At 43.6% G+C, this 12,793-nt stretch overlaps 1 protein-coding gene across 3 annotated transcripts in view; it reads left to right on the top strand.

Annotated features, from left to right (window-relative positions):
• Positions 1-12,793, top strand: part of LOC108934586 (coronin-2B) — a 40,805-nt gene that overhangs the window by 15,070 nt on the left and 12,942 nt on the right. For 2 of the 3 annotated variants that reach the window (XM_029256490.1, XM_029256492.1), the window contains exon 2: positions 10,780-10,980. In XM_029256490.1, coding sequence (XP_029112323.1) covers positions 10,780-10,980 — 201 coding nt within the window. Of the gene's footprint in view, positions 1-8,994; positions 9,071-10,779; positions 10,981-12,793 lie in introns of those variants that run through there. The other variant, XM_029256491.1, reaches the window with a different exon arrangement.

The following is a 12,793-nucleotide window of genomic DNA, read 5'->3' as shown; positions in this document are numbered from 1 at the left end:
GTATAATTACCCTCCCATGTCCACACGTGAGTTTTGTAGATGAGCGTGAAATAGGCAACAGAGACAAGGTCTGTGAACTCAGCATTCATAAAGGGGGCCATAATCCATGGTATGCATTTCATGCAATAAATTCATTCACGAAAAACACTCAGTTTTTTTGTTTTTTTCAGGGGCATTCATACAACGTCACTAAGTTTGGCACCAGAATGGCTTTTTCAGCTTCACACAGACGTGTGTATCTTACACCAGTAAGCACTGGGGCACTACCAGTTGTCCTCCTTGATCCATATGACTTAGGCTGGCAGATGGATGCTGTGTCACCGCAGGCAGACATGCAGCATCTCTGAGTGCAGTAGGTGACAATTATTTCCAGGCTGTTCGTCTACAGATCGCCTCTCTGCTGTGCTTCGCGATAACTGCCATTTATGTTGCAGCAGTCGAGGCTTTTATCAAAAGTTACTTAATTTTATCCATTTGCTGCTGGATAGTTTACAAAAGCAATACAGATTAAGCACCTCTGTGGAGGGGCCAACAGCAGATCATCTCCCTTGGGCAGGATAAGGCCATTTTCTCATTACAAGTTTGCGTTCCTACCCGACAAAATGACTGTCCACATCTTTTTCGAACATCCACAAACAAATGAGATCTGCTTTAAGCGCCGAAGGGCCATGAACAGGAATACACTGCTTCGCCGAAGTATTAAAGGTGTAGTCACATTTTCTCCGGGATAAAACAGCACATAAGCATACTCATCCTTACGAGGGTGTCTCGACGACTCAGATACAATAGGACAGTAAGATCCGTTAAATTTTGCAACCAGCTCTGTTCGTTCTCCCTTGGCTCAGCTCAGTTCTCGTACCTCACATCTGCTGAACTGTGGACCAACATGTATACCATGTGCTCCACTGGTAAGCTTCACACTAAATGGAACTGTGCAAGTGGGGAAAAAGAAGTGAAAACAGGAGCGATATGCCACTTGACCTCATCACAGAGTATTAAGAGAAAGTGTCATTACAGTAAATATCTCAAATCCATGCTACAAATGAATTAATGCCGGCATGTTAGTTTTACGCCAAAAACATTTCCTTGTTCTGTTGAAAGCGTTAGACTAAAGAGCACGCAAAACTTTTCATTTTATTACGTATTTTCAAAGTCCCAGCATGCTTCCCCTCAGAGATGTTAACCTATATCAAAATGCTTTCAGTTTCCCGGTTCTGACAAGTAGTGATACACCATAAAACTTTATTTTTAGCAAGAAGTGTAAAGGTTATAAATTGTGGAACATAAATAACCCAGTATCCTCAGTATCCTACACTCATGTATACGGAGTGTAAAGCGTACATATGACTGTTTCCAAATGAGGCTCATCTTCAGGGAGAAAAGTCTGGGCTGAAATAACGCTTTAGAATTGTATGCATTGTGTTGCAAGTACATTTGGACAGGATGTCTAGATCCGTTCATCTATCTATATTTAGCATCTGGAAACGGACCCCCTCACATCCGCTCATTTCAAAACCCCCAGCTGAAGATCAGCGTGCGCTCGGTGCGTGAATGACTGCTGTGTCTGCTCTGAGCGCAGCCGCCCTTCTTCCGCACTGAGAAATGGATCGCGAAGCATGCAAATGCGTGGCCCGGGGCAAACGGCCCCAAAAGCGAAACGGGTTTCTTTTGCTATCGGTTGTCTAGGAGCAACCGACAAGCAGTTCTGAATCTTTGCCAAAATGATCGCGGGGGACCAGAGTGCTTTTTTTTTTATATAAAAACGGCACAGGAAAGTCATCACAACAGGCTTTACCGCCATGCTGCCCCGGAGCGAGAAATAGTCCGCGCTCCACTGCGGGCTCACAAAAGAGCTCTCGTAAGGCTCCGTGACATGCCAGACAGAAGCCCTGTGCCCTCCATTAAGGCCTTTGTCGACCAGTCCCCTGGCGTTATGAAGAGCTCTTCCTCCGCAGCCCAGTTTCTCCCATCCCAAGGCCACCATTCCAAGTGACAGCTCACACATCTCGCGCACTGCAGGCTGGAGTGCGAAAACAACAAGCGCATTCAGGGCTGCGCTCGCACCCATTGCGCAGCGTCAAAAGGCATTGAATGCGGAACGTCCTGGGCCTGTGACTGGCCAAATCTGTCCACTCCGGATCTGGCCAACAGGAAGCAAATAAATAAAGTCCATTTGAGCCGAAGCTCCCGCAGGGGAGAAGTTGGGAGAGATTTTTTTTTTTTTTTGCTGAGGAAACTGTCCAAGAATCAGAGATCAGGCCAAGATCTTCACTAGAAATGTCACATCTCCTCACTGTCCGTACTTGATGCTGGCTGTTGTTAAAAACCAGATTTCCGGGTTCCAAAAAAAGGAGGCTGCCAGAAGCAGGCCTGCATTTAGGCTCTCGGGGGTAGACCCCACGTATGTTTTCTGATCGTCCGCGTGAACGAGTCACGTCGGCTCCGTAAATGACACAAGAAGTCAGTTAAGCAACTGTACAGCTTCATGGATTACAAGCGGGCAACACAAGGGAGAGACAGCATCTCGCGGTAAGGCGCAGATGAAGTCAAGTGGCCCCGTGGAGCGCCGTGACTCTGAGCCACGACTGAGCGTAGCAACGCCAACACAAACTCCCTAGGCTTCCGCAGGCGGATGCACCGCTGGGCTGAACTCTTAGCACGAAGGCTCTCTATTCCCCGACAAGACATCAGTTCCTATTCCCACCGTGACGAGACTCAGCGAATGTGAAAGAAAAGCTAAGGCTACACCAGGTTGTGCAAGAGAACAATATGCTTCTGCTTACCACATAATATTGCCTTTCGGGAAACAAATTCTTCTCTGCAGCCCACTTACGACCCGATGCAGTGACATTTCTATTTATCCATTTAGCCATTTATCCATTTTTATCAAACCCACGTCCTCCCTTGCTATGAGGAGGCTGTGAGGAGGCTGTGAAGCAACAGTGCTACTTTGTGCACCATCGTCCTCCCTGGTATCGGGAGGAATCCCGCTGTCCACCCTGTTGCGCAGCACCTTTGTCAAACCGAACACTGACTTTACCCTCGAGCGATTTCAGCCAAATCCAGATTGCTTTCATCAAAACTACATATAGGCAAAAAACACTGCCAAAGGCAAATGTCTAAATAAGTGGGGTAACTGGAACAGATTCGGGAGCAGAGCAAATGATCGTCTGCTCCTTCTTCATTTACCGCGGGCTGCCTGATTGCTGCATAAATATTCTTGTGCTCATAGGCCTAGCGGGGTTCGCGCAAGCGTGTGAAGTGATACAGGTCGTATCTACGTCTCTTTTGCGCGCAGAGCGGAACACAAACAGGAGAACAATGTTCGTATCATTTGCTTTCATGAGAACAGGGCAATTACAGACAAACAAAGCCATGTACTCTATTTACCACTGTTGGGCAGAACGGCTACAAAATGTGAGCTATTGACCCAGACCAAAGGTTCATTAAACTGAGCCGTGATCACACTGGTATCGAAATTCATAGGAGAAACTTGCGACAATCAGTCAGGAAAAAAGGCATAACCTGCTTTTTAGTTTTTTAATAGACACAAATTTGACAACTTTCTGGTGGCACAAATGTGTAGTTAAATTTTGCTGAGATGTACACCGCTTTGGACAAAAGTGTCTGCTAAATGAATCAGTGTAAATTTAAATCAATGTAAATATCACTTTCTATTGTTCACATAAACTGAACATTTACTACGGATGAATGCAGCAGCGCTGCTTCTTATGCACGCAGACTTAAAACAATGGTAGTTAATAAACTATTAAAATGATAAACTATTTAAATGATAAAATAATTTCTAACTTAAGTGGAAACTGAAAAACAGCCATTTGCTGTGCCAAAAAAATTTGCTAAGAAACTGAGCAGTATTTATGGGAAAGATGGTACGAATAAAGATATACAACTGAACAGACAAAAATCTAGTTCACAACTTCATCTGAATACTTTCATTTCAAAAGACACCTGACTCACTAATAATGTAGGAGAGTATTAAGTACTGTACAACGTTCACTCTTCAGTACTTCGTTATTTGACTCAAATTTTTAAGTTATTAGAATACTGTACTTCTAAGTTTTTAGAACCAAGGTTAGACATCTTACGGTCTCCTGGGAAAGGCACAATTCAAATTTTTAGCCCTTCCTTAGGTATTATGGACTATGACAATAATCTTGCTGTTGATGCAAGCATTTGTATTTTCCATCATTTAAAAGCAGGAACTGCACAACGCTGTTCATCTGCCTGAAAAAAAAAGAGCAGGATTGGCTACCTTCATGGGCAAACACTAAATATTCTCATCTGTCACATTTCTGGGACCTTGGAGTCAAACAGCTTCAGCTGGCAGAGAGGCCCAGACACTGGGGTTTAGCTTAGTGGGAAAAGGCAAACAAACGTCTCAAACTGAGTCGATCACAGTCCCCCACCCGGGAGGTACCCCCAGCAGCAAATTTATCACAGATGCTCTGATCCATTGTCTCTTTTTTCAGTATTGCTTTGCCTCTGAGTGGCAGCCTTTTGAAGGAAAAGTCATTCCATGATTTTTTTTTTTTTTTGTCTAAATAGCATTTAGACAAAGCCTGGGTTCTTATCCTTCCTCTTTATTCCAGTCTGTGTGAACCCTCAGGGTGGGACAAGACAGGGCAGACATTAACAAAAGTATTCATCTGCAAATTATGAATACTCACTATGAATATAAAAGTCACTGATCATTAGAGGTCATTGTGTCAGTTGACAGAATAGCGCAAAAACTGATGGGCATTTTAAAAGGATAGCTGATAATAATAATTGATCTAACCTAGAAACCTTGGGTATGAGCCACTAGAAGAGCAGAAAATGCAGTAAATCCTGTATCAACCATTTTAACCAAACAACTGCATTCATTGCAGCATTTTCACAAGCAAATCAACATTCGCACCTGCTTAAAAATGCAAATGTGTTCAAAAACTTACGTAGGTTGGGGTGATTGCTATAAAAGCAGTTCCATTATGTTCATCTGACACCAACCAATTTTTTTTCATTTAGAAGGAAACAGTTTCATTCTCCAGGTTTAAGGGTATATGTACATTTATTCATTTAGCAGATGCTTTTCTCTGAAGCAAGATACAGGGGTTTCATGGATTTATTTTTTTTTCCAACATGCCTTTGTGACTACAGCACAAGATTATGCATGCAGTACATTTCATAGCTTTGTCTCTCAGAAAAATAAGATGCCCTCACGTGAGGAATCCTTGGCAATGCTTATGGAGCTGGCCGTGTGAATAGATCACTTTGGTCTGGGAAAGGGTGGAATATGTGGGGAGCAGCAGGGGATTATGGGCCACAGCCAGAGTGTCTTGTGATTCTGCTGAAGTCGTGGAAGACCAAGCAGCCGAGATGAAATGGGCTTTGAGGCGCGCTCAGGCGAGAGACCTTGCAGTAGAGACTAACACCACGGAGAAATGGTAGAGCATGCCAAGGACTGACCTTTAATCGCACTAACAGAATTTACCTACTCGCTGGAGACATTTAACTCCAAGCAAGGAAGAGCAATCTCGTGAAAGTAAAACGAGCACATCGATAAAAAGGGTGTGGGTATGCTGTGGAATGCTGGAACAACAAATTGTTTTCTTCAAAAGTTACATAAAAGATCAATTATCTTAAACTGTATCAATAAAACCCTCCCTTCAAAACAGGGATGGGAACAAACTGGTGCTTAAAACCATACTAGTTAAAGGCTGTTTATCAGACCTGCCAAATTTTTTCTTTTTTTTTAAATCAAGTCTTTGACAATAAGTCATTTGGTTTAAAAAGACTTTTTATTAGTTGTTACCCAGGCCAGATCCTAGCTTTTCTGCTAAGAGAAGTCCATGTTGCTAAACGGTGTTACTATTGCCAGGCTTGTCGGTTACAATCTGGCCATAGTACTGGTCGTATTATTTATACTGAAGGAAAAAGTATTTGCTCCCAAAGTTATCCAGCACCAGTTGGCACTGTGTAGAAAAGTAACTGCCCCCTCCCCAGTTAAATGAACCCAACAGAATGAAGGAATGATTAGTCATCTGGTAGAACACAGCAGGTTCTGCTCAGCATAAACCTTACTTATGGTGACACTTGTCATCAGACTCAAGTTACCAGCACAACAGTTGCATCATACCACAATCAGAGGAAATTCTTGAGGTGAACAGAAAGAAAAATTGTCAAAACCTGTTTTTTATGTTCTGCCATATTTGCTCTTTTTTTTCTCAGTTAATCTTACCACACTGATCATGTACAATGAGGACTTTAAATTGAAACTGATATATGATTGTGTGGTGAATTTGCACTGTGTGATACAAGGATATCCCATCTAGGACATAATATGCCTTGTATTCTCAGAACTGACCCCAGAGCACGGGGACCCTAAATGGACACGTAATAGACGAGATTAATTAAGATTTTATAAGCTCTTGTGTGAGTTCAGCAAAATAACATTGGCTTATAAAGCTAAAAACTCTCAGTAAAGAATCATCGCTGTTCATTTTACTTCCCTCAGTAGTTGAAAAACTAGAACGCTTTTCCCTGCAATTTAAAGCCCATAATATACAGCATTATTAGTTCCTGTAATGTACAGGTGGTGGAGAGACAAGTGGGCAAATATGAGATCTTTAATCAAAACTCCTTGAATTACCCAAGTTGCATTACATTTTTGTCCTTCTCTGAAAATTTTGATTCTTTACTAATGCTGATTTTAAGACAGCATGGTCTCACAGCTCCTAGGTTGTGAGGTCAGATGTGGGTTTAAATTTGGATCATCCTGTGTAGAGTTTGCATGTTCTCCCCATGCTCACAGGGGTTTCCACGTGGTGCTCTGGTTTCCTGCATAGTTTAAAAACATGACTCTAAATTGCCAGTAGTATGTGTGAATGTTTTCCCTGCAAAGGACCCCTGCCCATCCGGTGGTGTACCCTGCTTCATACCCTACGCTTCTGGGATAGACTCAGAACCACTGTGACCCCGCAATGGACAAGCAGTTATTGATCAAAGATGGGTGTTGGTTTTATTGAAGAAACATTAATCAGTTAAATAACTATAACTTTAGAGCAATTTTGAGAAAAAACAAAAAATCTTCCAGTAATGGGTACATCTGAGGGCAGCAGTAGACAATGTGGAATAAATGAAGCGATGAGGCTGATGGTCTGAGCTTCACAGATCTGTCGTGTTGGACCACACTGCTCTTAGATCTTAGCACCTTGAAACCCCATATGAGCAAATTAAAAGAAAGATCCATTAGCAAAATAAAAGAACTGATCTGCAGAAGTTAGTTTTTCTCCAGTCCCAGTGTTACGGACCAGACGTGCAGTCTTCACAGGTAAGCCTAGCCTAAGGACTTAGCGTTCTTTAGAGAATTAGTTGAATTGGGTCTGTTAAGGTTAGGGTTACTTGAAAATGCTCAGTCTTTTGGTCCCCTGAGTGAAAACAAAAAAGGACACAGTAAACATAAAAAAACACAGGAAAGGTCAGTTGTCTAAGTCTTGAACCTCAAAAATTTGTTTTCACATGATCTACAGCCACTGGATTCTTGTAGCGTAGCTCTCGTCATTGTTGTAATACTAACACAACTACTGGAAAAAATAGCATATAAGACGAGGTAAGGCAAACAAATTAGAACGTGATTGAAGAGTCAAACAGGATAATTTAACAAGATCTTAACGAATTTGTCGTTAATTACAGTAGCTGATATGTAATAATTATTCGCTATTGATACTGAATTGTACGCTGATCTCCCCGTCGTTGTGACACAGTAGCTATATTATATTATACTAATGTTAGCTGTTAGCTAGCTTGCGCCTTTCGGTGACCCCACAGTGAATGTGAAAACAGTAATTTAACTTGGTCTTTCCACAGGAATTAATCACTTTATTATTATTATTATTATTATTATCGTCACACGTACGTAGTCAGCCCGAGCGTCAGCTGACGGCACAGGACGCTGCCGCGCGCGGGTACGGACGAGCGCGCGCATGGACACGCGCAGAGCGACCGCTGCGGGGCGCCCTGGTCGCAGAGCGGGAGCGTCTGCGGCTTTCGCGTTAAACTTAATGATTCGTTGATACACGCAAGGTGACGACGACTTGCTGTTGAAAATAATGACTTTAATTATTTTAAGAGTCACAAGTGAAAAACAACAAGAAATTGAAACTTTTAAATCAGTTATTGGCACAATTTTGGGGAGAAAAAACTGATTACATCATGATTACATGTTCTCCTGCAATAATCCCGAAAACCACAGATTAGATGGTTAGTTGATTCATTGTGCTTAGTGTTTGACCCATCCTAATTTTGCTTAAATTACAGAGATATGTAATCCTTTATAAGAACATTCACTTGCAATAATTAAATTATTTAGGTGAGACAGTGTTTTAAGAGTAGAAGTGCTCGGGTTAAGCTTGTTAGGACATGCTGTAAAATTGACACATTCAGTAAACATGAAATTGTCAAATATTTTGTCGCAAATACTGTATAAAATCACATAAGCCCTATAATTTACTTCAAGAGTTCATATGAAAACGTTTAATAACAAATCTGTAAATTCTACGGAGAGTAAATCAGAAAGGGGAATATAATCCAGAAGTGTGAGAAATAATGCACTTTCAGTCTTCCTATGCAGTGCCACAGACTGGAGAATGAAATTAGAATTCTGGGAGCATGAATGGAGTGTTTGTATCCATTTGTATTCCAAGACAGTAATGCATCAATAGTTGGTGGTCCTTCCTGCCAGAGCCAATCGCAAGGCTCTCAGGGCTTGAGAGCATGGCGATGTGAGAGAGAAATAGCGAGCGAGGGAGAGACGTGAGACAGAGAGCGATCGCAGCGCCGGGAGCCGACGGAGGGGCCGAGGCTGAGCCTCAGCGGGTCCGTGTGAGGGAAGAGGGAGCCGGAGGAGCCAGCGTAGTGAGAGAAGCCAGCCGTCCACGGGACACCGGCTCACATTCTTGGAAGAGAGCACACGGAGTCTCGCTCCAACTGGGGGGGGGGGGGGGGGGTTTCTGTAATGCGAGAGCGGCCCGTCAGCTGTGACCCGCGCTGAGACCGTCTCTGCAGCCAAAAGGTAAGGCTGTTCCTTCCTTTGTGCGCTGGAAGGAATGCTAATGAGCACGTCCTGGCCGGGAGCGAGTCTCACCTGGTGCCGGGATGCGTGGGCAACCGCCAAAAGTGTGGTCTCGGCCTTCGGACGCCGTGCGTAGATCGAATATAAGGAATGCCTTCGGCCTTTGCAGATGCGCCAGGAGGAGCTTCTCAAAGGGTGCGCTGTGGTCAAAAGCTCTTCTTCACTCATAAAAGGAGACGCTGGGCCTTGTTTTGCTGTCCGCTAGTAAAAAATTAATGAAAAGTCTCCGGCTCCTCAAAATATTGCTAATGCTGTATTGCCTGAAGATACTCTGTCTGCTGTTTAACATTTTTTTCACAGACAAGCAAGCTGTGTTCAGTCTCGATGGGAAAATAACTCACGGTTATAGTGGCAGGTGAAAGCGGATGATTGAAAAAGACAAATGTGATATGATTACCAGACAGGATACGGGATATTTTAAAAGAGTCAGTATTCGGCTTTTTTGAAGGGCACATTAATTCTGTGGCAGCGAATGAAATGATAATTAGAGCCTCGCATCTGTCCGGAACTTGAAAAGTTCGACAGCGAACTGCAGATTTCTCTGTGGGCAGTGTTTTAACAAGCCTCATGCAGTGCCACTTGCCAGCTAATGGAACCGAGCCATTACCCATCAGTCCTTCTGCACAAGCACTCAGTTGTCCACAAGGCCACCCCTGTTTCAGGCGGATGGACACTGCTGGGAAATGGAGGCCATTAATAATGCTGGGCTCCATCTGTATGCACGAAGACGTCCTCGACAGCGCTCAGATTGAGTCCTAAATGATGTCATCCCTCAAGGCCACTTTCAGGCCGATGTCGCTCTGGATGTGGACATTCCTCAACCACCGCTTCCTTTCTTCTTTTTTCTTTCCGTCTCGTCTGTATGCCAAAAGCGGGGAGGGTCGTCTTTGGTCTTTGAACATCATAAATGGTCATTGAGAAAGAAGGAGCAAAACATGTTTTCAAGTGTCAGTATATGGCTGGGGGCATCGGGTTACATAACAAGGTTAATAGCAGCGAGTGGTGCTTTGGAGTTTTAATGAATGTTTTAATGCAGTCTGCTGCACTCATCTGCCGAGTGCTGTGGAGCCATTTCCTGTGGCTTTGTGTCATTCGCTGGCTACGAGTGCAGGGACAAAAAACCCTTATCCGCTGGAATGTCTATACTCCATTGGATTCGGGATGAATTGTCTTGTGATGTGGCAGCTCAGTGTGGAATATGATGAATACACAGACAATGGCAAACATACCTCAGTGTGAAACTGCACAAAACTTAGGCATATTTTTCACGAGAAACTTTCTGCCAAGATCAGTGTTCTTTCTCTCCTACATCTGTCCCACGGCTGGTCATCTTGTCACGCTGATGCAAGACTGTAAGCAACTACTGTACTGTTACACCTGATGCTTTTTAAGGGTTGCGTTCTCCCACCACCTGCATTACAGATGGCATGTTAAAAACATAACGGCAACTTTGATGCTTCTAGAGTGAAAAATCAGATTTCCTGAATAAACATTATTGTGAGAGACTGTTGTCTCGTTCAGGGTGACCAGCACCCAACAGCATCTGTTTCCCAGGATAGACTCTAATCTACAGCAGCCTCGTATGGATGATCCATGGTTGTGTAGAAAATACTACAACACCTCATCTGCAACTGCTTTTTTTCCTGCAGATGTCATGGCGTCCGACATACCGAAGCTCCAAGTTTCGAAATGTCTACGGCAAGGTGGGCAGCCGGGAGCACTGCTTCGACGGCATTCCCATCACCAAGAATGTCCATGACAACCACTTCTGTGCCGTCAATGCCAAGTTCCTCGCCATCGTCACGGAGAGCGCAGGCGGGGGGTCTTTCCTGGTCATCCCGGTCACCCAGGTAACCGCCACAACAGTCTGCCTTTAGGCTGGCGGAGGCAGGCATCGATTTTGCGTTTCAGGAACTGAATTCATTTCAAACTCATTTCACTTGCTCTCTGAAAGCTGAGACAGTTGCAGTTTCCCGCTGGAAAATTATCACTTAACTGGAAATTAAGAACAAAATAAACAAATGCAAAGCCTTTAATCTAAACCTTGATTTGAGTTAAAAACTATTTAAATTATACTTTGGCTATAAATGCAGCAAATTATAGTCCACACTACTACTTAAAAGTGTCCTGCAAATGTACTCTTCTAGGCAAAATAATTGCTTTCACCACCTAAGGTAATGGAAAATGTTCTACCTTGAGCGGTTCATATGAGTTTATTGTGGGAGTTAAAAGTAAAAATAATGGTAATTACCATTTTAGGACAACTTTCCATTACCACTCCACTTCCTTTCTCAGGCCCTCGTGCCATGTTGTTGCACTTATTTGTGAATCACAGCTCCTGCCGTACAAATCCCAGTGCACAGGGCTACAGCATATGTGTTCTGTGAAGCACAATGGCTCTGTCCTCAGTGTCACAATGAAACCAAGTATCACATATAAGATGGTAGTATACACAGGTGTAAGATTTAATTGTTGTAATTTCTTTAGTTTCACTTTTATAAGAACCAGTTGACAGTGTGAGCTATGTATATTGGGCTCTTTGCAATGACTTACCCATTTATATAGCTGGGTGATTTTTATTCAGTTCAGGGTACATACCTTGCTTAAGGGTACTACAGCAGAAATTGTATTTGAAAGGCAAAAGTTCAGATCTCTATTGAGCCCCTGTTGCAGCCCCTGTTGCAAAGTTAAAATGGTAATATGAAGAAATCATATTTCTCACGAGTACAAATAATGACTTTGTCACTGATTTATCCCCACATCCAAGCAAATAAATCTAACTACATCCAAACAAATCCCCTGCTGCAACGTCTCAGTGCGGCAGGAATGGAATGGAACTTTGCCATAGCTGAGATCACATTTTAACAGAAGTGATCAAAGGTAAGGGGGGCGCGGTGACCGGGTCTCGCTGTCTGGCGGGTCTGGGGTTCGAGTCCCGCTTCGGGTGCCTTGCGGCGGACTGGCGTCCCGTCCTCGGTCTGTCCCCTCCCCCTCTGGCCTTGCGCCCTGTGTTGCCGGGTTAGGCTCCCGCTCGCCGCAGCCCCGCTCGGGACAAGCGGTTTCTGACAATGTGTGCGTGTGTGTGATCCAAGGTGCGAGTTGCATAACCTTGCATCTACATACATATCTGCTCACTCTCAATAATACTTTGAAGAGGCCATACTTGCTAAATTCCTCTTATTGATTTTATTTTCTGTTTCCTTTAAAGAATATGATAAAAATATACAAGCGAGGGAAGGGAGTAAAAAAATACCAAGGTCATGATCACTGCGTCCTGTGTGGAGGCGATTGCCTTGAAGTAAAGCCAATGATGATAAGTGGGAACCTGAGCCCTCTGTCCCTTTAAGGTGAATCCAGCCATAGTGCTCAAATTGCTCCCGGCAGCAAAGTATTTCATCCTGAGCGCTGGCCAAGTAAAGCTATTACCAGAGAGCCACACACATTTATCCAGGGCCATCCCACCATAAAAATGTGGGTGCGCTTCATCAGCTGAAATCCACGGAATGCTCCACGTAGCCAGGGCACGTGGATCCGATATGCTGCTCATCTGGAACCGGTTGTTAATTCTTGTTAACTTTACAGTTCTCTTACTTGCATTCCATTTGTTCTGATTTTCTCTCACCCACACTCATCGTGACACCTGCAGATTAGGTCTACTAAAGC

Source organism: Scleropages formosus, chromosome 11, assembly GCF_900964775.1.
Source record: "Scleropages formosus chromosome 11, fSclFor1.1, whole genome shotgun sequence".
Lineage (NCBI taxonomy): Eukaryota > Metazoa > Chordata > Actinopteri > Osteoglossiformes > Osteoglossidae > Scleropages > Scleropages formosus.
This window is presented reverse-complemented; position numbering and strand designations above follow the sequence as displayed.